The sequence below is a fragment of the Apus apus genome, chromosome 6 (genome assembly GCF_020740795.1).
Source record: "Apus apus isolate bApuApu2 chromosome 6, bApuApu2.pri.cur, whole genome shotgun sequence".
Lineage (NCBI taxonomy): Eukaryota > Metazoa > Chordata > Aves > Apodiformes > Apodidae > Apus > Apus apus.
In genome coordinates, this window is record NC_067287.1 from 28,261,294 (window position 1) to 28,287,285 (window position 25,992).

The following is a 25,992-nucleotide window of genomic DNA, read 5'->3' on the forward strand; positions in this document are numbered from 1 at the left end:
GACCACATTATCTTACTAGTTGTTAGGAGTCAGGCTCTGTCATTTAATTATAATATGAAAATAACAGTCAATCTGACCAGCTTTACTGGTCCAGGCTCTTCCCTGTAGCAAGCAAATATGAAAACTTGGATTATTATTTCTTTTAATTATATTTTCCATTTCAGAAACTGTACTCTTTCAAATTCCTCCCCACTGTGAGAAGCAGGAGAGAGAACCTTTAATTCTATGTAACAAAACAATACTTCTGTTTACAAACACACAAACTGATGGTCAGAATTTATATTTTGAAAGAGTGCAACTGTGCTAGTGAGGTATTGACAGAAGTAAATTTCTTTCCAGAGCTTCTAAAGCACACAGAGGAAGGCATAATGAATAGGAATTGAGAACAAGGAAATTATGTATTAGGGTGAAAACTTCAAGCTAAGAAATCTTTCCCAAGTGTGCTGTGCATCATCTTCTAAAATGAGGGTATTTTTGCACATACAAGAAAAAATATTAAAAATAATCTCAGGCATACTTCAGTGTGGTAAAAGGAACTAAAACCTAGGTGCTTGATTCAACTTAAGTGGAGAGCATTTACTTCAAGACAAGTGTCAGAAACTCAGTAAGCTGACTCTTGACAGGTGACATTCTGTATATTTGAGAGTTCTGCAGTAAACTTCATGCCTTTGATTCACTTATTTCTGCTTTTAGGTAGGATTCTGTTTAAAACATTAAGAGCAAAATTTACCAGTCTATATTCAGAAACAGGAAGATGATGGATAAATGTTCTTTGTAGCATAAATCAGTTTGTCTACATTGAAATCCTGTGTTTTTTGATGATGAATAGTGGTTCTGAACCTGACTCAGCAAAGCTGAGGTAGTCTTCCCATCTCAAAAGAGAAGTCCCTTTTAGAACTCTGAGTTTTGAGCAGTAATCAGCAGCTTACTGCCCATGCTGCTTTTTGGATTTCTTCCTGTCCAAGACTTTAGTCAAATTGAATAATCTACAATAGATTTAAACTATAACTTAAAGAAGAAAAAAATATTTGCCTCAGAGGAATGGGTCTTCACTAGTGACCTGAATGGAAACAGGTTCTTAAATTTTTCCCTGTACCTATCAACATTTTAAAAATACTTTAAAAGTTTTCTTTTCCATACAGTTAGATAACACAGTCAAAGTTTATATGTTGCTGGTTGCAATGTATGTGGGACATAGCTGATATCTGTCTGGCTGCTGGTGTGAACCATCATTATAATCACACATGCTAAGGCTCATCCACCATAACCAGCACCCTTGTTGCTGCAGGATTGAGTGGAATAGGACAGGAAAAGAAAGCTTCTTAGCCTACTTTATAGGAAATTTGTAATGTGGCCTTTCTGCTTTTACAGTTCTATAGATGTTGTGATGACTCCGATGTAGCAGTCTTTTTGTAAAAGGAAAAGGAGTAACCACTTCAAACTCGCACAGGGACTTGTCTGTCAGCAGCGCACAGAAATATTCAGGAACTCCTGAATTGCCTTTTGCTCTCTAAGCAAAATCTTACACTTATAAAAAGTGAATTTTATTTAAAATACTATATACGGGTTAATTTTGTTTTTTAAATTAAAAATATTTTTTATTTCTTCATGTAAGTGTTTATATTTGTAGGTAGTTAGCTGTGCATGGGGTCATGCCTACCTATATAAGGTAAGAGTTAAAGGAGTGGGGCGAGTAATTTTGCTCCTTGGTGAACTAAGACAGGTGTGTCTGCTGTGTAGTTGAAACTTCTTGGAAAACAACAGGAATGAGTTAATGAAAGATTTTCCAGTTTGGTCTCTGTTAGGTCAAAAGTATGTAAATTTCATGTGTGTTTATTCTAGGAATACATGCAAGTTACAGAAAAATTTTTCAAGCTAGTACTGTGTGTCTAACTAGCTTCATTAGCTAGCTCCAGCCATTGGATCATTATGCGTGGCACCAGCAGAAGTAGCAAATCAACATCAGAAGTCCTTTGGCAGATCAGATTTCAGTTAAAATTAATCTAAAAGCACATTAATGAAATGCATGTTTGTCTTTGGGATAATTCCATATTCCCTAGCCAAACAATATAAACTAGTTCAGTTCAAACAATACTATGGATATGTCTAGGGTACTGTTTGTTTTCTGTAGGATGATGTATCATCAGATACTTTACACAAGGCAAGAAGAAAATGGAAGAATCAGTAAGCCTTTCTGTTTGTGTGTTTATCTGTTGGTGATGCAGTGGTGCAGTGTTGTTGAAATTCTGTCACCCATTTATACTTTTGGATGTCACTTGCATTTTGTATATATATGACCAACTTGCAGCAACTGGAAAAACTGGTACTTTTATCGAGTTTTCTAGAAGATAAACTTTTTTGAATAATACGTTTCAGAGAACATAATAGAAGATGCCATTATTTTAAGAACTGATTTGGCTTCTCTTACCTCTCATGAGAGCAGACAGACTTGCATGATTATGATAGCTGATCCTGCACAAGAGCTTTGGATCCTGCATAAGTGTGATTTCGTTGAGCTGGTGCTGGAGCTAGGAGTGGAGAACTGCATTTCAGAAAGGTTCTGCTATCTTGCAGGTTTGATACAAAAAGAGAAGGTAGAAAGACAGGCCTTACCCCTGCTTTTATGAAAGTTTTGAGACACAAAATTCTTGTAGTATTCCTCTTTCTTCAGATTGGCTTAAACCAAGCAGAAATTTATAGCTTTCTAGTTTCACTGTTTTTGATAGACTCAAGTGATACCTGTATGCTCAAAATAGCTGTGGTCAAAGTTAAGTCTACTAGAGTCAAACAGCATCAGAGAGGAAAAGAGAGTTTTTGGTTTGGTCCTCCTTTGGCTGTTGCACGAAGGGATTACACACACTGTTTCAACAGTCTGGGAACTTCATGGTATTTTTTTACATCTGCTTTTTGCACTTGTTTCATAGTGGAATGTAAATTTGATAATAAACACATATAACATGCCATTTTTCAGTATATTGGTCATCATGTGTGGTTTGTTCCAGGTGTCACCTTATATACTACAGTGTTCTATAATAAAACTAAAATTAGGCACTTTTTTGGCTAAAATTTAGTGATTGTTGTACTATACACAAGCTTAAGAGAGTTGGTAGAGTGTGGCACAAGTGGTGGCTGTGGAAGCTAAGAAACTGATTTAAAAGCTTGATCAGGTTGTGCTGAGCTGTTTGCTGTTTATGCTCAAGCAGCTACAAGTGGCAGATGTGCCGTACAAACTGTGGTCTGACTGCACAGTAAATGTGTGATTTGACTCCTTTTGATTCCTAAGGAAAATGTTGTCTATGTGAGCATGATGTCAGACAGCTCTGACGTGAGAATCTCTGCTCCCCTTCCAAGGGAAAGGGAACTGATAACATTCAGTACTTCTGCTCTGCCTGATTCTCAGCTGGATCCACAGTATGACAGGCCCAGGATGTATGCAAAGAACTGGAAGTTGCTGAAGAACACAGGTGACTTGTAAGAGGTAAAGTGCTGAGCAATATGTGTGGAGAGAGGGAATCTAGGAAGAAAATCCAAAGTAAAACAGGTTGCATTAACTGTTTTGCCCATGGAGTAACATGCTTGTTTATAGTTTCTATTCAGTATTTAAGGAAAGTAAGTTTCTTTCAGTTTGCATATTTCTGGCTATGTTGAGGTAATAGACAAAATTCTGTATATAAGCTGTCCTTGCTTTGGGACAACTCTGATGGTTTCATGAACTAAAGAAGCATCAAAAACTATCTTTGAAAATTACTCCTAAACTTTGGAAGCACATATTTGCCTGGTTTTGTAACTACTTGCTGCATCTGCCATTTATTGAGTTCTAATTGTTCTCACACTCTATAACCACTCTGCCTGTATCTTTGCAGACAAAAACCAGTACCAAAGAGGAAAGAAGTATTCAGCACAGAAGTACAGGGACTAGGGCTCTTAAAATAATTCCAGTGAAGATCTATCTGCTTAGCTAAATAGTCACCTAGCTTGATACCATTACTAATGCTGAAAGCACAAGGGTGTAACAAAATGAACATCTCATTCAAAACAAAACTTAAGCTTCTACTTGGAGCTTGTAATACTCCTGTTCTGTGAACATACTAATCACAGGAGACTATAAAAATGTTTTTAAGGAGCTGGGTACTTACCTAGTGACTTCTTTTGTTGTGCTGAGAACTGAGACTCAAAAATCAGCAAGGTCAAAGAACACAGGATCACTGGATATCTTCAAACATGAAGCAGCTGATTGACACTGTTAAGACTATGTAGAGGATACTCTGAAATGCAGGTCACAGCTACATCCTGCTGAGGATGGTAGAGGATTGGTGCTGGACTCTTACTTGAGGTGTACCAAGACACTAAAAATTAATGGTTTTAAGTAGTGGGGAGAAGTAACAAAATACACTGATGCAAGCTGATATCCTACAAAATTTGCAGTGCCCTGTCCCCTTTATTTTGCAAAAGTTAGGCATAAAATACACAAGGCTTCATAACAGCTGTCTTTTTAAGATTTGCATTGGAAAGATCAACAGCAGTGTGGTACAGCTGACAGAGGACAAGGAGCAAATTTTAGCTAGCAAACCACAAATCAGAGATCAATTAGCCCAGAGATGCTCTCAAGTAAAAAATGTCATATTAACACAAATTTCTTAAGGCTTCTGCTCCTCAGCTGTATTTTCGATTAAAAAAAATTTGCTCTTGTGATAAAAGCAGACAATGGAATTCTTGTTATTTTATACTAAGTCTTAGCTGATACCAGCTGATTTCAGGCTACTGCAGCTCCCTCTGCCATGCAGTTCCCTCCCATTTAGTTGACTGGAAAGATGAGCTTTTTCCTCAGTGTGAAACTGGGCTGTGGCATCTGCTTCTCTGCATTTGGATTGCAACTCTTTCTGCTCACCTCTTGATTCACTGCTGTCAGGATGGTAAGAATATCTTCTCCACTGCAACGATACAAGTACATTTTGTATTAGAGGAACAGTTAACATCAGAAAAATTACCACATTCTCAAATACCTTCATCAATACCAGTGGCTCCAGTTTTAAACAAGCTTCAAAGCAGTTACATAAACTGCTTTGAACTATCTGCATGGTGTTGCTCTATCCCTCATCACTGTTTTCACTCTCAACAAGCACTCCCACTGCATATCATCTACCTCTGCATCCAAATCAAACTCCTGTCATTCAGAAGGACAATGGAATCATAATTACCGAGGACAGCTGTACTCCAACTGCTTACACAATGCCTGTATGTACCAGGTCCCCTGCCTTGGGCTTCTGTAGGACACATAATCTTGCAAGGTAGCCATGCCCAAGAGGAAGTCTGCCTCTGCAGGGATGCAGTCGAGCTGAAATCTTGCATCTGTTTCTACAGAAGAATCTTGATCTCCAGAATCTGTTTCAATGATCACACCTTTCTGGCAAGCATCACCTTGGCAGGCCTGAACAAAAAAGACTTTTGGTTTTCCAGCAAGTGAGCGGCAATTCTGTCCAGTGAAAGAAGTGGTCAGTTCCTGGATAGGCACTTCCTGTCCATCAACACCATATATAATGCCTTTTTTCCCATGAGACAGGATACAGCAAACAAAACAGTCTTTGTCCTTGTGGTTTTTGCTCCGGTAAACGTCCACGGTTTCACGGATTTGCTCTGCAGTAAGGTCTCTATATTCTGCTATTTCAAAATGAAGCTTGCTGAAGACTCTTCTTAGAGCCTCTGGAAGGTAAACAGGGGGGAACAAGCTGTTTCATTATATGAAGGTTTGACTCTGCAATTGCAAATGGCATTTCTAGAGATAAATTATCTTCTTTTTACATCTTTCTACACTACTATCCAGGTAGTTACATTCCTGCTCTGAAAATAATCTAGTAGTCTCATCACTAATAATAGCTCTACCAAGTTCCCTTAATTCTCATTAAAAGGTGTTCTTGCACTCTGGCTGTTTAGCACTGTCTATCTGGAAAATGTGCAGAACTATTATGAAAGCTGTATCTCTTTCCCCCACCCACTTGACAGCTAGTCCCTTTATCTTTCAAAAGGTCTTAAACAATGCAGTTGCTTTACTCAAAAGGAGAGGGCACTACCCGTTTGGGTAGTACCTGTGTCACAGGAAGAGAAACCATTAACTCAGACTCTTATAATTAAGTGGAGTTCAATTCAATCAGGGAAGGCCCACTGATGGATCTCTTGTCTTGGCATAGATAGTGCAAATCTTACAGACCCCAAGCCCTGCAACAAGCTATGCTGCTGCTGCTGCAGAACAGCCTCCTAAAATCAGGGGAGCCTGAACAGTAAGGTCCTTAAATTCCAACATTTCTCTTTAAGTTGGATGTTAATGAACTAATGCCCAGTGCTGGTTCAGTACCAAATCTGTTCCTGATTCTGCATATTTTAGAAGTAGTAGGCATAAGGCTGATATAAAGCCAGCCCAGCCAATAACGCCCAGGCTGAGGCTGCTGCTTAAGGCTGCAGCAAAATCCTAGTGAATTTTTCTGAGTCAGCCAGTAAAATTTATTTGATGAGGTGATTAGGGTTCGTCAGCACAGGAATCAGAGCTGACTCAGCTACAATAACAAAAGTATTGTAGAAAGGGAAGGCAAATTCATACCTTTAGTACAGGACAAAAAATGATGTTCTGATTTTTGAAGATACACAAACTCATGTTAATTTTCACGATACCTGCATCCACATCTGTCCCATTTCGATCCTTCATATTTTTGAGTTCCAGCACTGCTTTCCTGGCTTTGGCAAAATTGTGATTATTCAGGATCAAGCACACACCACGGGGCTGGCTGGTCATTTTGTAAACTTCAAGCTGTTGTAAAGAAAGACCATTAGTGAAACTTCCATACTCTCCTCCAGGTGCTTCTCAGCCTTGCTAGTGGCACAGCAGGGTGAAGAGCCATCTGGCTTTCCCTCTAGAGAGCAATGGCTATAGAGCTTTGCTCCCAGGACCTGGCAATGCACTGCCCCACTGCATCAGTGAGTCTGTGCACAGTATGACAGCACCACCCCTCACACTGTCATGCTCAGCCCATACAGGATGCTGCATTCACCTACTTCTCCATGCCCAGCAATCTGCCAGCTGTGTATTTCCTGGTCTAATAAACTTGGCCTATTTTGCTACCCTTGCAAATGCTCCTGTAGTTTTATCAGTGCAGCAGCTGCTGCCTGTGACTTAGCTTCAGAATAAAAGGTGTTACAGAGTGCTGTATTTTTTTTCTAGACAGTGCTTTTAACAGTTGGGCTTATGGTAACTGTTCACCTCATGCAGCAATGATCTCTAAGACAAAATTATGACATTTCTAAGAAGCAAGTTAACTTACCTGGGAAGATGCATTCCAACTGCCAGGAAAGTCAGGTGACACAGGTGATGCCAGCCATCTGGTACAGGCTGAATACAGAACAAAAAAGTTTAAGTACAGAATGCAGCACTAGAGAAAGGAGAAAAGCTCTGTTCTATTTTCCATCTCCACAAGTACCTCCGAGGGTAAAACCGTTCTCTGAAAACCAAAAATTGTAGTTGAACGGCTGTTCCTTTAGCTATTAACCACTACATAATCAATTAAAAGGAGGTAAAATGTATTGTGATCAGTTAATAAGTAACTGGATACTTTATCACTTTTTAGAGAGGCACCTGTATGAAGAAGTGAGATGCAAGTGGTGTAGAGAGTCCAAAAACTGAAGAGCAAAAAAAATCTCAACACTAGTTTTTTGAGAATTTCAGTTACCTTCAGGGCCTCCTGTACTGCCACTCTGTTCCTCTGTGATGACTATCCCTTCTTCACCTGAAAAGCATTAATTATTAGTCCTGTATGATACCTATGTGTCACTTCAAGAATAACTATAGGGAAGAGGCCTTTTTGTTTTGTTTTACCAAATAGGTTTAATTCATACTCTTCAATTCTCTTCAACAGGCTGAAGTTAATTTCTTCACAGAGACACTTCAGGATATTTAGGTTGCCTTCTCCCAAAATCCCCTTCTTCTCCATATCAATGAAAACGTCGAGCATCGTCTGGGTAATCAGAAAGGTAGTTTGCTCTTAGGACACATCCATGCTGCTACTGGAAGTGCACCTAAGCCTTCATGTACTGACAGCACATGCACCCCAGGGTCTGTCCAGCTGACTGGTAGCTCAGTTCAGACCTCAACTGAGTCAATTAAATGTAGTTCAACCAAACCTACAAGTACTGTAAGTATAAACATATAAAAAAATATTCATTTCCCTTCTGCAGCCCAGAAATGCCAAGATCTAATAAGAGATAATCCAGGACATCTAATGGTGATCATACAGGAATATTTTATATCTTTTTAAATTACTGCTTTCATTCACTTGACTTTCAATGGCTATCTTGTGCACTTAAGTACAACACGAGAATCACTGCAGTGACCATCTTGAGTAATAGCAAAAATGGCTATAACCGTGGAAGTATGGTATAGAGATTGCTCTGAAGCAAAAGGGGATCCAAGGGACAGGAGCTCTTGCCTGTGAGTGGCAAAGCACAGTGGTCACCTCAAGGATTTACTACAACAGGGTCATTAGATGGTCACAGTCTCTCCTCTAATAAAAGAGGGAAAATACTGTGTTTCTAGGCATAAAATACTCAGCAGTCAGAACTACAGGGTGAGATAGCATAAGAGCAACTGGATCTCCTGCAAGGCTATTTGTAAACACCATGCTCTTTGGCCTCGGCCTTGGTAAAAACCTGCAGCTTAGATTGATCTTTTCTAAGCTTGGAAATAAACAGCACAAAAGCACAAAGTAACAGCCATAGTGGGTGACTTTCTGTGCTGGATCATGGCTTAGAAAGCAGCCAAAAGTTGGAAAAGATGAGTGAATGTGCTCATCAGTCTCCCATTGACCAAAGCCACTGAGTCCCCTAGGGTGCTTGGCCATGAAGGCCTCTGTGCCTGGTACAGGCTGTGACACTTGCAATAGCTATACAAAACACAGTCAAGTCCCATAAGCGCCAGAGAGCCCATATTGCCTTTCAGGTGCATCCTTTTTCTCATGATGCTTTCACCATAAGAAGAGTGATACTCATTCCCCTCAGAGCAAACTAAATGCCACTATGTTATAGAATAATAATTAAAAATAAATAAATAAATATAATAATAAAATAATCATTTAAAAAAGATTCAAGAAATTCTTACAGTCTTAGGGTTTAGCTTGCATTTTGGCAATTCTGTCCCCAAACCAAACTTGAAAGAATTCAGCTCATCGCTGGTTATGTCTTCTGACAGCTGAAAGAGCAGGTATCTAGGAAGAGAAGGGGAGGGCACCATTCCATCGCATTCCCAAGCATGTCCCTTCAGCACAATTTAACACTGTAGTGTTGAACTGCCACCTTCTCTCTCCGCTCCCCCTCAAATATATATCCCCCTTCTTTCCTTCTCAACTGGACGACTGTCAGTTCCAGGACAGCCGGAAATCAAACCATTTTCAGCTGCAATTAAAAAGGTTTCAGTTTTCCTAAAACACAAACCACGTTGAAAACTTCCTAAAATCGAAACTAAGACTCCCACCCAGTCACTTATCGCACCACGCAGCACCCCGGCTGTTAAGGGTTTAAAAGGCGCGGCTTTCGTTTTCTCCCTTTTACTGGGCAGAAATTTCAACTTTCCGTATGGCTTATACCTGCCTTCTCTTGGAAGACCTTCCAAGGTCTTCCAAACTTTATCCTGGTGCTCAAACCGTAAGTAAAAGCTTGCACCGAGCACAGGAGAAGGGGGGAACCCGCGCCAGCCCCCTGCCGCCCGTCACTCACCTGTAGGCCGCCACCCGTGCCCTGCCTGGAACCTGCAGCTCCTTCTCCATCTCCTCTCGGCTGGAGCCCAGCTGGGCTTCCAGAAGGTCCATCCGACCGATCCGGTAGAGCAGCTCCTTCAGGAAGTCCAGGTTCCCGGCCTCGATCATACCTTTCTCCTGTAGCACATCGAATAAGTCCTGTGCCTTCTGGATGGCTTCCAGCTTCCTCATGGGGACATGCTCCAGGCTGAGAAACTTCAGAGCCGCCAGCTCGTCCTCGTCTAGCTCCTCGCTGATTACCAGCAGCTGTGACCTGGGCAGCTCCATGGCCCCGCGACAGCCCCGAGCCCGGGCCTCTTGGCCGCCCGCCTTGCTCCGCCCGCCGCCGCGCCGAGGAAGGCAGGCCGGAAGGAGGGAGGCGGCACCCGGGCCCCTAGGACCTGTAGTTCCTCCCGGATTTCTAACTGCTCACAAACAGAGCAAATCCTCCCCACATTTTCACCTAAGTACTGCGCATCCGCCAGAGATTACTTATCTCCGAGGCATTTTCGACCTCCTCCGTTCGCAGTTACAAAACGCTGACCATACTTGAGGAAACAGACCCTATCAGTGCAGCTCTAAAGGTTGCTGGAAAAGTCAGAGCAGGGGAAATCACCTCTCTGTAGTTTAAAGGTACTCACAATTCATTGCCATTTTCATACTTCGAGAAAGAAGCTCTTAGCATGCTGGCTCGCCTTCCTTCTGGCGAGCCTTTTGGGACTGTTGGCAGGCAATGCTGCACCCTCAGTGCAGGTGTTCAGCCCCATACCCTGACAAGGCACCAGCCTCAGAACCAGCTCCAGCAATCATCAGATTCCCCAAGACAATCAAGAATCATGAATTCCTTAGACCGGCATGAGGGGTATGAATGCATGGCTCAGCCCAACATAAAAGTATTAACACTGGACACCTGATAAAATATATAAACCTTGAAAAGAGCAAAGGGTTTGAGCTGGCTTCAACCCACATGTTCCGTTGTGACAGGGGATGCCCTATGTCATGATGGTGACCGTACACAGACAGGTAACAAGAATCATGTTTGCATTGCAATTCAACTTTATACTGCAATTGCTAAAATTATGCTTGTGTTGTGATTTCAGTATGTTTCTGTATCACTCCACTAAATCAAAATTCCATGTAGCACCAAATATACCACATAAGTAAATCTGATATCCAGTTCCTCCTCATGTGGAATATCTGAAAGAACTTGGTCTGAGAGTATTGAACTCTGACAAAGAGAAATATGAGAAAACAGAAATGCTGCATATTCACAACTTCACTACTAGAGCTGCTGCCACCTTCCAGCAAGTTTCTCCCTGAAGAAGCAGTTATTTAAGTTCTATTTCCTTATCATAAAACAACATTCACAAATCTAATTACTAACTTAATATCAACATCTCATTTATGAAAACATTCTAAAACTGTAAAAAATTGCTGTCACATTGCCTAAATGGTTAGCCAAATGTCAGCCACGGAACTGTGTCACACCTCGTAACACCTTCTGGTATCTTTTGCCACAAACAGCATTCACATTCACATAGTGCTTGTAACGTATTTATTATTTATTAAACCTATGTGAACAGAACTAGGATTCTAAAACTGGGCATTCTCCCCTTTACTTGAAAGGTGGAAAAGGGTAAGGAGAGCAGAATGCAACTGCCAACTCATTGTGTGGAATTATAAAAAAAAAAAAGTTTTGCTTCAAGAACACAAGCAAGATTGAGTAAAGAAGCCTTGCATTATGGCTACATATAGGTTTTTTTTAAAATACAAACTAAAAAAAGCAGAAGTTAAAGTGTCTCAAATCCATCCTTTATCATGTTATAAACTCAAAAGGAATGTGGCCATTAGAATCCCATACAGTTCCCACACACCACCTACGCATTGCTGAGAATGCAACGTAAGAACAGCTTCACTGGCATGAAATGACATAATCTTGAAAGTCTTGAACTTAAATTTATTCTTTCCTACCATCACTCCAGCTGCTAATGAAGGGATATCAGTATGCTAACCCCAAGGGGTTAGGTGCCATCAAATACTGCAACGAGAGGGAAATATCTTCTTCTGATGCATTTGGCATGCTGACTGTCCTTCAGTCAACTAATCTGAAAGAGAAAAACACCACAAACAAAAGTGATGTAAAAATCAAGAGCATTTATTACAACAGAAACAGGAGTCCATAGGATCTACAGTTAGCTGCCAGGAGGAGATGGCATCTCAGAGTAGGGGATCCAATGGAATGGGACCTTTCTTCCAGTGGTGGACAGCCATTCAAAACAGACTGTTCCCCTGTGAGCTCTGAGAAAAAAAAACACAATTAGAACCTTTGCTATTAAAAACCTAAACAGCAGTGCTGTTGATCCAAGTAAATTAATGACATAAAGCAAACCAAATATTTGGAGGAAAAGAACCAACCTTGTATTATCATAACCTTTTTTTGGTCCTTCTGAACAGGGATTTTATTTTCCATGAAAAAATTATGCAGCTTCCAGACAGAGACAGCCAATGACTCACCTTTAGGTATATAAGTTACAATCTTACATGCACGCCCTGGAAAGGGATCTAGCATTCTGAATCTATCTGTTCTTTTCTTCATGTTTCATGGACTTATAACAAGTTGGATAGAAATGGGACTTCCACTGCATTTCCAATAACTCTTAAAAATCATACTGTTTGGAAGTGCCTCCTCACTTGAAACCCAGACTGAACAGACTCCACTGCTCCTGCAGAGCAGAAAGCCAGATTTGTAGTCTTCTGCAGCCTTACCAGATTCAGGTGCCAGGAGACTAATTAAACACAGGAACTGGAAAATTTAGGTCCTTGAAGGACGGGTCTAATTACACAGATCCAGATAATTTCTCTTGCAAACTCTCTTCCTTGTGGAAGCCCATTCCCATTGTGATTCCTAATTTAGTGTATTACTGGTTTTCTACTTTTCAGTTGACTGACATTGCGGAATTTGGAAGATCAATTGCTTCCGTAGGGTTGATGTTATCTTTGGCATCTGTTTCCGTCCATCTAATACTCTTCCTCCCACTTCCTTGTTCACTTCTGTCAGGATGGTTAAGAGATCCTTGTGGCTTGAACAAAAATGAAGAAAAGTTACATTGAAATACATGGTACTTGCAGCTAGGCTAAGAAGCTGATCTGTGTTTGCTTCAACAAAGTGGTATCTCAGGGAAGGCTACTATCTTCCCCTCAGCCTGCCTGTCACTGACATTACACACTCCATTGTGTAACCATAGCATTCAGTGTGTTTGGGGGAATAAAAGCCACCTCCCTGTAGCATAATTTTACCAGCAAACGCAGTCTCCTACTTTGGTTATACTCAGAAGAGCACACTAAGATGAAACAGAACCAAACCTATGTGCAAAAAGAAATTATATTTTTTAAATTTGGTTTATGATGGGGATGGGATGGAGGCAACAATGAAAATTATGACTAAAGAAGACTGATTTTTTTTTTTGTCTGTGTAGCAATAAATTCACCTCTCATCAGGTGTCACTGGAAAAAAAAATTATCCATTAAAAAATGTTAAAAAAACATGCATACACATACACACACGTGTTTATATGTATAGTTCCAGCACTACAACCCTGCTTACATCAAAGGTAAACTAGGAGAAGTCTCCAGTTTATCTGTAGAAGAATAACAATGCCCAATTCCAGAATAATTTCTGTTCTGCACTGTCCTGCAGGTGAAAAGCATTATATAGCACAAATGCAAAACACTGATGTTTCAGGACAGCATGCTTAAGTATGTATGGCTACAATACTTCAAATTTAAATTGACTAAAAATAGTACTTACAGTGGGCAAAGCAACTCCATCTTGTCACAGAGGCACTGAACGTAAATACTGCCAGTCTTTTTACAGCGGTAGCACTCATAGTCTTCCACTGTAGCCATGCCAACCAGAATATCAGCCTGATCAGGAATGGAAATCATAGGGATAGCATCTGCCTCAAGATGGCCAGAAAAGTCATCTTCTACTGTGACAGCTGGATGACCTTCAGAGCCTTGGCAAGCCTGGATGAAAAACAGCTTGGGTTTGCCAGCAAGAGAAGGACAATTAGATCCACTGAAGCAGGAAACTAAGTCTTTAATATTTACAAACTCACTATCAACGCCTTTTATTTTGTCTTTTTCGCCATGGGAAAAAATGAAGCAAACGAAACAGTCCATGTTACTATGATCTTTTTTGCTGTATTCTTTAACTTTTGCATACATCTGCTTTGCTTCTAGATCCATGTGCTCAACTGTCTCAAACTGAAGCCATTTAAAGACCCTCTTGACGGCCTCTGGGAAAAAAAAATCAGAAGGCACTTGTTAAACATAAGCAGTGACAAGGACAACGCTGAAACATCTGTCTGTGTGGCAGAACCGGTATTAGCAGAAGTGTTCAGATCCCACCAATAAACTTACCTGACTCAATGTTAGCCAGCAAAATCTAATTAGAAAACCCAAAATGCCTAATTTTATTTTTAAACACAATCGGTTTAAGCATTACACTATCTGAAACAAAAATACTAATCAGTACAAATGAGAGAAGCTTACTGTGCTAAAGCAAGCTTTAACTGTGCATTGCATAGTCATCTCAGATGCTTAAGAACAGCACTTAGCAAATTAGATGCACTCTTTAGAATGACAAATTCTGCCACTCTTAAATGAAGTTGGTCCCTCATTCTGTGGGAATGATCAATGAAGCAAGAAGGAAGACAGGGTAACCTGCTAACAAATGCAATGCAGACTCCTCAATCTTATGTCAATGTTGACTAATTGTTGTGTGGGTCATTAGAAGTTGCTGGGAAGCAAGCAGCATGTAGACAGGTTGGGTGGCAATTAAAATATCAGCAATGTCTGCTTTTGCGAAACAGATTTTTCTTTAAGATAAACTCTTGCTGTCATAGTTTAACTCAGGATTGGCAATTAAACTGACAATGTTTAACAGCAATTAATGACAAAAATCAGTAAAAAGAAAATTGCCTTCATCCTGGCTCAAACTAGGACACTTGCTAACCTTAAAAGTGACTCTTGCAGAAAGACAGGTTTTACGTTTATAAAGGAAATCATAAAGCAGTAGCATTAGGAAGAAATTATTTACCTTGAGGGCAGTAAGACACTAGAACAGATTGCCCAGGAAAGTGGTGGATACCTCATCCCTGGAAGTGTTCAAGGCCAGATTGGACAGGACTTCAAGTAACCTGGTCTAGTAGGAGGTATCCCTGCTCACGCAGGGGGACTGGAACTAGATGATCTTTAAGGTCCCTTCCAAACTAAACCATTCTACAATTTTTTGTCAGAGAAAAAAAAAACCAAAAACAAACCAGTAATGTGGTTTTAAAAATACTTACCTCCATCTTTCAATGTTCCTTCTCTGGTTTCACATGGATTTTTAAAAATGTAGTTGTTAAGAATCACACAGTAACCATGGGGGTTATTTTTCATCTTATATGATTCCATAAGCTGTAGAAACAAAGAAAGCAGCTAAGAAAGCAGTGACAAGAATCCAAAAGAGAAATACGCTATACAGATTGTTGGTCCTTCATGTCCAGGAGCAAAAAAATAATGAGAACCAAGATGCAAGAAAGGAAAAACCCAAGAATACAATAGCTACAGGGGAGAAAAATCTGGTTTGTCTCCCTGAGTCCTTCCTCCTCTCTCTCTGTGGTGAGGATGTGATTTTGGCATGGGAGAAAATGAAGATCCAGAAAGACAGATTTGCATGTGCAAAGGAAAAGTTCATGCACTGTATAATTCCCTCTGAGAGTCCTTGTGGGTTTCTAGGGAGGTAGCAGATTCTGTTGTTTGCTTCCCATCTGGTCCAGAAGTATCCTGGACAGGACCCTAATGTCTCAGTCTTCCTTATCTTTAAGATTGGTTTTCTTCACACAACAGCTTCATCATTTCTTGCCTAAAACGTTACTAACAGTAGGTCATCACAAAGAAACAATGTTTGGTCTTGTTTTGAAAAAATTGAGCTGTTCCAAGGCCTACATATAAAGCCAGAACTGCTCCCTTTTAGCTCTTCCACATGGCTTAGTCTTAAAAATTTATGCTCCCCACTCCCAGGAGTTGGATAAACACTTTAAAGGTAATATTGAAGTATTTCTCACCAGGTGTGGTGTTTCCCCCTCTGCTTCTTGTACTCCTGGAGGCACAGACACTGGAAAGTGGGGTTTTTCCTTAGAATAATTTTCTAGGAGGAAGAAGATAAACATAACATTTTAGGACTAAAAAGACAGATCTTCCACTGTGCAAGACTGAAAAAAAACAGTACAAGGAGTGAGGTGGAGGGTGGTTTCCACATCACTGAGACACCATCATTTTGTAGAGCTGGGCCAAGCAGGGTTCCATTTTTGCAGACTGCTGGTTATTGAAGCTGTGCAGAGGGCAACAAAGCTGGTGAAGGACCTAGAGAACAAATCTTATGAAGAACGCTTGAAGGAGCTGGGGGTCGTTTGGGTTGTTTAAGGGTTGTTTGGATGTGGTGTTGGTAGATCTAGTTTAGGGGAGAACTCTGCAGAGTAGGGATGATGGTTGGACTCGGTGATCCCAAGGGTCTTTTCCAACCTGAATAGTTCTATGATTCTGTGATTTCTTCTCTGCTCTTTTACTAGTACCAAGATGCAGATAATAAAAGGCTGAATGTGAGTAGTCACCCCAGTTCCAGTATGGGATACACAAGTGAAAGAGGAGACCCATTTTTGTACAGTGATACACTACAACTAGTCAATTTCTTTTTGAGGCCATTGTCTCTTCTCCAAGAGCACTTTACTGTCTGGGAGGACTCAACAAAGATGCAGAATACCAGCATAATGGAAGATCTCCTCAAAGCAACAAAACACTTCATTGAATACAACTGCCTGAAATAAGTGAAGAAATAATCAAATCCATTACTCTGTCCAAGGAAATAAATCACAGCACCCTTTTTACAAATTACACAGATGTATTTAAATAGAACTAACTGTCAGGAAAACAAGATCAATAAGACATGCCCTTTTTCTACTCACCAAGGGGGACAAAATAATAACAATACTCCTAGAAAGCCATTCCCATGACATAGGGCTTGCTTACACTAGCTATCCTTGGCAATATTATTTTGCTTTTCTAGAGACAAAGCCACAGGTCAGCAGCACAAAGACATGCTGGCATGGTAGCTGGTACTCTGCAGGGAACTGCACGGGCTGTATAGATGTGTCTAAGAAAACACATGTCCTGAGTCATCCAAAAGGAACTTCTGGGGAAAAAATTAATAGGTCTTAGTGGTTGTTGGTTGACACATCCTGTTTCTCAATAGTAAGGCACAGCTGTGGTGTCACAAGTCACCACTTCAGCTGCAACAGCCAACATATACTGAAGTCCTTGAAATTTCACATCTAGTATAGAATGCTAATGGCTACACTTTAGCCAAGTACGCAGTCCCCAGGGATACGTCCTTAAGGGCAAACAGCCTAGCTAACAGAAAATAATGCAGACAATCTCCCAGTACAAGGTTCTGCAAGGCAACTGTCACCTCTAGTCTCTTTCAGTAACTGAAAACCTGTCCTGGTCCAAAATGTGCACCGCACCATTTCCTAATGAGAAAAAAAACTATTTAAGGCAAAGTAGAGGGAGAAGCAGAGCATTTACAAGGCACAGAACATATTTCAAGGAGAGATATAAGATGGTATAATGGGATAATTAGGTAGCAGAAAACTTCAAAAAACACAGGTACCAAGAGCCGCTCTACCCCTCCTAGGCTACTGTAAGGTCTCTCCCCTATCTCTGACTCCTAAACTGCTAAGGATGGAGCCACAAAAATCACCAAAAAAATCCAGCTCTATTCTCAAACAATGGATTAAATAATTTACCTTTTTTTTTTTCTTCATAGGTATCAATCTTTTTCTTTAAGTCAGCTCTAATTCCCTTTAATATATCTTTCAGCATTACCAGGTCATCTTCTTTAATGAACCCTTTTCTTTCCATTTCTAGCAAGACCTTCAGCATTGACTGGTAAAACAAAAACACATAACCCAAACTCATCAGTGACTTTTAATACCTGCAGCATCTTGCACTTCGCAACAAAGCTGAAGACAACATCATCAGTCCCAAAGACTGACAGCTAAAGACTAATCCTTCTTCCTCCAAACCTCATTAAAACAAGGGTCAGGATGCAATGCAACTGAAGAAACTCATCAGTAAGGTTAAGAAAGTATCATTAGAAATTGCCTATGGCTAGATCATCCTGCTTTGTTTCAGCAGTTCAAAACACTGATGTGGATAATGACATGGCATCTTGCCGTGCCTCTGTGTTCAGTGCTGTTAAGTCATTTAGCTATGCTGTTTCACATTTTCTATTACAGAAAACGAATTCAGGGCTAATTTTGTTTCTTAAAGCTCAACAGTCCACCAAGTTGGAGGTAAATCTGCTAATTTTCCTACAGGTACCACAATATAAATAGGACATTTAAGGAAGCTTCTTAATATTAACAAGCTTTTTTATAGCACTGTTCCTAACTTACAAGTACTAAACTAGCTCATCAAACCTCTTAATACTTTTGTGAGGCAGTTAACAAAATGCTGTTACCCCAAATTAAAGAAGAAAATGTACCAAATGACACACAAAAATTTGTGGTTAACTCACATTAGAACTTGATTGTCTCTCTCTAAAGCATAGTTTTATCTCCAGCAAACATCACTCTTCCTAGATACAGCATATGTACTAATGTGTTATAAACATCAGGCAAAGACAAAAGGAAGAGCACAATGGATATTGCAAGAGGAAAAGATTAGGGAGACAGATGGTAGAGGGAAAATAGGAACAGGGGAGCAAAAAAGGGCAGAGAAAAGATACAGTGAGGAAAAAAAGGGTCTATTCTTTCACACAGCAGCCATCAGCTAACATCACAATTCTTTCAATAACAGATTCTAGTGAGTGCAAACTGCTTTCTTTTTCCTCCCTTCTTACAAGAACTAGCAGACTCTGAACTAGCCTTGCAAGAAAGTTAACAAGATCACTTTGCATACAGCATTATCCTGGAGCTTGTTCTTTGGTATCTTTTTTTGGAGTAGGAATTTCACACTCTTGACATCATCTGGAGTTAAGTCTTCTGCAATTACATATAGCAGTTGCCTGGCAATAAAGAATAAAGATTGATTAAGAAAGTTATGAGAAGTAAACACTACAATTACACATTTAAACTGCAAAATTTAAAACTTACAATAGCAGGTAGCCATGCTGTAATAAATACAATTATGCTGGGATATTCATAAGACAACAGGGCAGACAGAAAAAAAGACAGTACACAACAGAACTGCTGCACAGTTTGCATGCAAATGCTTACTACTTCTGTGTTTACCTGTAGGCAGACACCTTTGCTCTGCCTGGGATCTGAAGATCTCTCTCCATCTCCTCTCGACTGGAGCCCAGGTGGGCAACCAGAAGGTCCATCCGATTGATCCGGTAGAGCAGCTCCCGCAGGAAGGCCAGGTTCCCTGCCTCAATCATGTCTTTCTCCCACAGCGTTTCAAAGAAGGCCTTGGGCTCTTGGATGGCTTCCAGCTTCCTCATGGGGATGTACTCCATGCTGAGAAACTTCAGAGCTGATAGTTCATCTGGGATCAAAGCCTCAGAAATGTCAAAAAGGAGTTTGTGGAAGTCTGTACTCATTTCACATCAGGATTTGAATCTAAACACAAACAGAAGTTTATTTTATTTGTCAGTAACAGTAGTGCAACAACATGTTTACAAGAGGTATTACATCATATAGATTAGCCAGAAATAGATACATATAAGCAAAAGTACTTCAGTAGAGATTGGCTGTCTTGCTATCATAGCTTTAATGCTTAGCTTTTTCTCCACTTACTAGGGAATATAAAAAGCTCTACTAAGTGAAATGGATAGAGAAAGTTGGGGATCATTCTTGCTTCCTATGGTGTATCTAGAGAGCGGTGAAACAAAGAAACTGAACTCAACAGCAAATAAGTCACTGCTAAGCAGGTATTCTTTATTGATGGCACTGGGGCAGCACTGGGGATTCTCCACCATAAGTGCTCCAACAAGTTAGCAAAACACCCTAACTAATATACACAGAAACCATGTACATTCAGCTTTATGGCAATGAGTTCCTGGAATTCTTCTATATAGTAATTTTATTTCCTGGAACTAATTATAATATTTGCTTCGTAATTATGCATGCTTGAGGGTCTCTTGTGAGGTCTTTGTTGACTTTAGTTCTTTGTCAGGTCTCAACCAATTTCCAACTGTTTTGTTATCTATTTGCATGTAAAAGGCCTGGAGATTGCCCAGGTGGGTCCAGAATCCACATGACCATATCATGGAATGTTGCCTGTTGGTGTGACAGGTCTTAGAAGACTTGATGTTGTCACAACATACAGGATGCTTGGCATAACTGACAGTTTCCCAAAGCACATTGTTTTAAAAGTAACCCATTCAGCTAACTTAGTACCACAAATTCATAATTTTAGTCATTTTTTATTAGGCTTAATTCTATATTTCTATGAAATCTACTAACAAGAGTTCTACAACTATCAGCAGGAAGCACTGGCGTACAGGATATACAGTCCCATCAGGCTGCTGCTGCTGTTTTGATCTGGTTTAATTTTGGGTTTTTTTGACGTTTGATCCCACTTGGGAGCAAGAGCCACTTGCCAGTCTGAAATATAGACTATGTAGTAAATGAGTGTCGTGGTTTATGCCTAACTGACAAGAAAGAGCCACATGGCTGCTCGGCTGACAACAAAGAACCACACAGCCGCTCACTCACACCCCCCTGGCCCCACTGTGGGATGGGGAGGACAAAAAACAACTAGAAGCTTGTGGGTTGAGACAAAGAAAAGGAGGGTTCACTCACCAGTTATAGTCATGGGCAAAACCAATTCAACTTGGAGAAAAAATATCTATTACATTTATCACTAATCAGATGCAAACAGGACAAAAGAAAACAAAGAACCAAGGTTAAATACCTCACCCCACCCCTCCCTTCTTCCCAGGCCCAAATTACTTTGTTTCCAATTCCTCTACCTCCTTCCCCTCAGTGGCACAAGGGGACAGGGAATGGGGTTTAGAGTCAGCACATCACGTGTGTCTTCCTGCCATTTCTTGCTCCTCAGGGAGAAGGATTTCTCAGTCTTCCTCTTCTTCCCCATAGGGTTGCTCCATGGGAGAGAGTCCTTCACAAACCTCTCTGACATTAGTCCCTCCTATGAGGTGCCATCCATTAGGAACAACAAAGTGCTCCAGCACAGGCTGCCCACAGAGTCATGGCCTGCTTTGGGAACAGTCACCTCTCCTGGCACAGGGTCCTCTACAGCTGCAGGTCCACAGCTGCTCCACTGTGCCCCTCCATGGATTGCAGTGGGACAGCCTGCCATCTCACCCCAGGCTGCAGGGGAACCTCTTCTTGGGCACCTCCCTCCCTTCCTTGCTCACCAACCTTGGTATCTCTGTGCCAGCATTGCTCTCAACTTTGCTCCCTCCATGGTCTCACCACTGCTCTCCACCTCCCCCTCCCCTCTGCTCTCAGGTCTTGTATCAGTTGTTTTCCCCTTTTTCTTATGTTGCATCCATTGTCTCTGATGGGCTTGGCCTTGGCCAGAGGGGTGGCCACATTTTTTTGGAGCCAAGGGAGCTTTCAATAGCTTCTTACACCACTGGGACTCCTCCCCTACTACCAAAACTGTACCAAACCAGCACAATGAGACTGACAGGTTTTACACCATCATGAAGATAAAGGTTTTATGTCATAAAAAAAAAGTCCACACGAATATAATCATAAGCTATTTGGCTCCTGTTCTTCAAATCAAAAGCAGATCATGTCAACCCTTTTAAAAAGGCCAGGAGAATTCTTGTCAAACTAGTTCTGTTTCACTGAACATCAGATATCACCTCCCTTCTCCACCACTTTCACCATCAGCTTTACAAATATTAAACTTGGCTTATGGATCCAACTTTTGAGCACAAGAACTAATTAGAAAATACCAAGTGCAAGCCCTTCAACTATCTCACCCTAACACACTTGAAAGACCTGCCTTCATTGCCTCTCTTGTAAAAGAACTATTTGCCACTTCATTCTCTCTGCCTTAAATCTAAGACACTTAAGAATCTCTAAAGAGAAACTCTACAGAAATGGATTCAATAGAGGTCTCTTGTCCAATTAAACTCACTGGGAGACAGAAAAGTTGACAACAGCAAATCAAAACTTCCTACAGCACTGGAATATTAGGCAATCCATTTAAATGTTACTGCTACTGACAGTGTCTCAATACCAGAGCTAAAAACTCCAAGATAGCCCAGCTGACTAACTGAAACAATACTACTGTGAGTACAATTAGCAAATCATTGTAGTGCTCTCTCCTCCAAGGACCACTACAGGAAGGCAGCTTTTTGTGGCAGATGCTTGCTCAGCACTCTGTTAGCTAGCAAGAGTGAACATACAACTGAATTGTAAACCTCTGTCTATAAAAATACTGATAAAAAGGCAAAATGTGTTTTGTGATGCCAGATATGCATTTCATGCTCTGCTCCCAAATACTGCTTTCTTTAAATCCATTCAAACTGAACTTTAAACAGACCAGACTCCATACCATTTGGCCCATATCACCACAAAACCACTAGTATCCTGATGAATCACCTGTGCTTAATCTCACAATTTAATTACCTCAAATCTGACTGTTTATTTTTATATGCATACAGGAAAGAGAAGAATTCTTTCTTGGTAGCTAGTTATGAAATTATCTTCTTTCTCACATAAATCATCCCTTTTATTTAAGATATAAGACACGTGCTTACAAAAGTAAATCTTCCTGGTAAAGGAAATTTTCATTTTACAGCACATGAGAGGCTGGAGGACTGCTGGAACAACTCTGCAAAAAGTGAGACAGTCAGTCTCTGGAGTTCCAGGAAAAGTACTGCCCTCTGTATTATGGTCTATATTGTCATGTGACTTACAGAAAGTATGTTACAACCAAGTAATAAGCTGTGGTTACAATGCAGCAGTTCCATACTCCACCTACAGAGTTCCAGTTTCAGAAAATTAATTATTACAATGCTTGAGATAAAAACTGGCAAATAAGCCGCAAAAGTAGCCTGTTTTATTTTTGTTTTAAGGGCACATGCTAAACAGCACAGCCAGGACTTTCTAGCATACAGTACAGCTCAGTATATTTGCTCCCATACATAAATCCTAATTAAAAGAGTGAGGGAAGAGTGAATTGATTGTAACTTCCCATTTAAAAATATCTCTGTTCCACTGTCCTGTTGTGTCACCAAATTCTCCATGACTTACCTCCTTTCTCTGAAGTCCCTCTCCAACTCACCCTCACCTATTTTTAACATTTACTTTCACGGAAGATTATTTCCTAAATTAAAAAAAGTCAACTAAGCACCTAATTCAGTAGCAGTACTCAGTGGATACAGGGAACTCAGAGGCTAAACTTTCCTTTGAAATTATTTATGTAATATACTTCCCCATTTACAACAGAAATTCAACAATAATTAACTTTCAGCATTTTCACCCTCTTTGAAGTACTGAAGTCTGCCTTCAATGGTAGGTTCCCAGTATGATTGCTGGTCACCAGTATTTTCCTTGCAACAGGAAATACACAATAAGCAATCAGTACCAGTGGCCACTCTCTCTGAAGCTTGTGAAGCCTGCATTATGAAGAGAGACTGCTAGGAAAGCTGAAATTGGTTAAAATTTTGCAATGAAAATAGTAATTCACTGATTTCAAGCTAGCTACCTTTCTAAACTCAAAATTATAACATACCCTTCAACAGAATGAGGCATACAAATTCCTTCCACAAGGCACACACTAGCAACAGTTCAGAAAATGTGTCCGACGTTCTTCACTGGCATGAGTTGTCCTTTTATCCAAAGGCTGTGAACAGCACAGAGGCACATCACAAGCACTGCCTGATCTTCGGGTCCAAAATGGTTCTGTCTCCACATCATCCCATGCCTCAGTGTCTCTCTCCCTGCATCAACTCTTCCATGTCTTAACTGACTCAAGACTCAGCCTGCAGTTTGAAAGAAGAAGAATGCTGTGGTCAACACTGTGTGAAAAATATTTGCAGATAGACCAAGCCCAGCTTCACTCTTTCCAGATAGAGGTTTCTCCCATCATGCAGCAGTGTCAAGGACCAGCCCTCCTGGCACTGTTCTTCCTCTTTGTCTTTACTGTTTCACTTCCTATTTCTTCCTCTCTTGCCCTTCCCCAAAATGTTCCTGTCCTTCTGTTAAGTTACAGCCTGTCCAATTTCCCTCGGCTCCCCTGCATCCTGCTTTTGTCCCTCTGGCTTCCTCTAGAACTGTATCAGTGACCCAATCTATTCCTTGTACAGTAGTCTGCCAAAAATTCATCCCTTCCAGAAAGGCTGATCTTGAGGAAGCTAAAATGCTGAGGCTACTGACTAATCAGCAACTGTTGTGACTCTTGCCTCTACTGGCACAAGGGAGGATATACAGCTTGTTCACGAAACCTGTCAGCCAGGAGGGTTGGGATACCAGAGACTTGTGGATGTTACAAATCCCACTTGAAGACCATGATCTTCCCATGATACCAACTTCCCCAAAAGAAAGACTCTTTTTACACTAGTTCCACTTAAATCAGTCTAAACAGGTGTTAGAAATGAATGGTAGTGTTGATTTTGTATTCTAGTGTTAGAAAGGTAGTGTTTGGTTTGGTTCACATATATATATATATTCTAGTGTTAGGAAGATATAGTTTGTTTGACCACATTTATATTAGGACCACATATAGGAATATATATTTTAGTGTTAGGAATATAATTGTTTGTTTGAGAGATATCTACACATTCCAATGACACCTGGAGTGGTTTATGGGCCAGGAAACTGAGGGACTTAATTGGGCTCCATCTGGGGAATCTGAACATGGAGAAGGATTTATGGCCCAAGATAAGGCCGAACAAAGCTACTTCTATGTTGCTCCTCAGGGCAGGATGACACCAGTAGATTGTTAATTGGGAAGACAGCCAAGGGGGCAAGAAAGGTCAAAAATTTACCTTAAAACGTAAAAAGTAAACTGCTAGAATGGAATGTGTAAACAGGGGCGGGAAATTTATAGGATAATTTGAAGCGTCGGATAGGCTGTAAACCCTGGAGTACTCAGCCAGTGGGGAAACAGGGGAGGGAATTTTGTGTCGGGAATAGGGAATATAAACCGTTATTCACCTTGCTATAGGTGTGCCTACTTGCTTAGGTCACCCATTCTTGCAAGGATGTAAATAAACTGTGCTTCGCTGAAGGATCTGTGTGGGCCTGCTCATTGGCGCGACAAACGTTTCTCACACAGGGTTGCACAAGTCACAAATATTCTTATTTCTGTAGGTGGAGACATTGCACATGTGCATATGCTTCTGTTTTTCATTAGTAAGCCTCAACAGAAATAGAAGAGCTTTGCTTGGTTTAGGTTGATTTATTTCTGGCACAGCTCTGTATTATTAGAGTTACACTGAAGGCACATGGTGTGGACAGCAAGGAGTGATTAAATATCTTAAGTTGTATAAAACCCAACCACTCCAAGACTTTCAAAATGCTGTCTCACAACACACCATACACAATAATGCGGGGATCTTGCAGAAACATGAGCAACAACCTTGCAGAATGGCAGCCACTGTTGCAGTGCTAAGCCTACCCTGCCTTCGGGCTTGTGCTGACAAGAGTATCACTGCCTGCAGCCAAGTATTAGTGTGCAGCAATATAAACAGAACCCCTAACATACACAGGCAAAATATTTACACTAAATAGTATAAACTGGGGTGATGTAAACTGTGTTTGAACAAACGGTATTATGAGAGAGGGAGAGTTTACCAGTCTTCTACACTTCACAAGTGTGGATCCCTCTCCCCAAGGAACTCAAGGCAGAAGCCTGCTTAGACTCTTCTGATTGCCTTTACCTATCTATGATTTAACTGGAGACTACCCAGGCAGAATTCTCTACAGAGAAAGCAAGATAATAAGATAGTGTTTTCTGTATACCAAACAAAAAATTTAAAATAAGATCCTGCAAAACAAGTTCAACATTATTGCCAGTGTTAACTCAGAAGTGATAAAAATTCAATTGTTACCTAAACATGTGAAAAAGAGTGCAGCAAGTCTAAATAGTAACTGTGAGCCAGAAACATCATGGTTCTATTGCAATACATTATCTATTTGAGTAACAGATAAAACATTTTCTTACATTTAATCTGTGGCACAAA

At 40.5% G+C, this 25,992-nt stretch overlaps 1 protein-coding gene across 3 annotated transcripts; it reads right to left on the minus strand.

Moving 5' to 3' along the window:
- Nucleotides 1-4,408: 4,408 nt before the first annotated feature.
- Nucleotides 4,409-25,828, minus strand: CASP8 (caspase 8). Of its 3 annotated transcripts, XM_051623660.1 has the most exons (9): nt 23,541-25,828; nt 19,112-19,441; nt 18,780-18,885; nt 17,624-17,762; nt 15,887-15,969; nt 15,125-15,236; nt 13,582-14,071; nt 12,723-12,853; nt 11,719-12,071 (listed from the first exon to the last, which is right to left on the minus strand). In XM_051623660.1, coding segments are annotated over exons 2-9 (1,374 nt in total). In that variant the 5' UTR covers nt 19,423-19,441; nt 23,541-25,828; the 3' UTR covers nt 11,719-12,069. The 3 variants fall into 3 exon arrangements, with proteins under 3 accessions (XP_051479618.1, XP_051479620.1, XP_051479619.1); XM_051623658.1 differs by lacking the exons at nt 11,719-12,071; nt 12,723-12,853; nt 13,582-14,071; ... (4 more) ...; nt 19,112-19,441; nt 23,541-25,828 and adding exons at nt 4,409-4,931; nt 5,199-5,700; nt 6,664-6,799; ... (3 more) ...; nt 9,140-9,245; nt 9,754-10,121; XM_051623659.1 differs by having other exon boundaries at nt 11,719-12,853.
- Between the last annotated feature and the right edge of the window lie 164 nt (nt 25,829-25,992).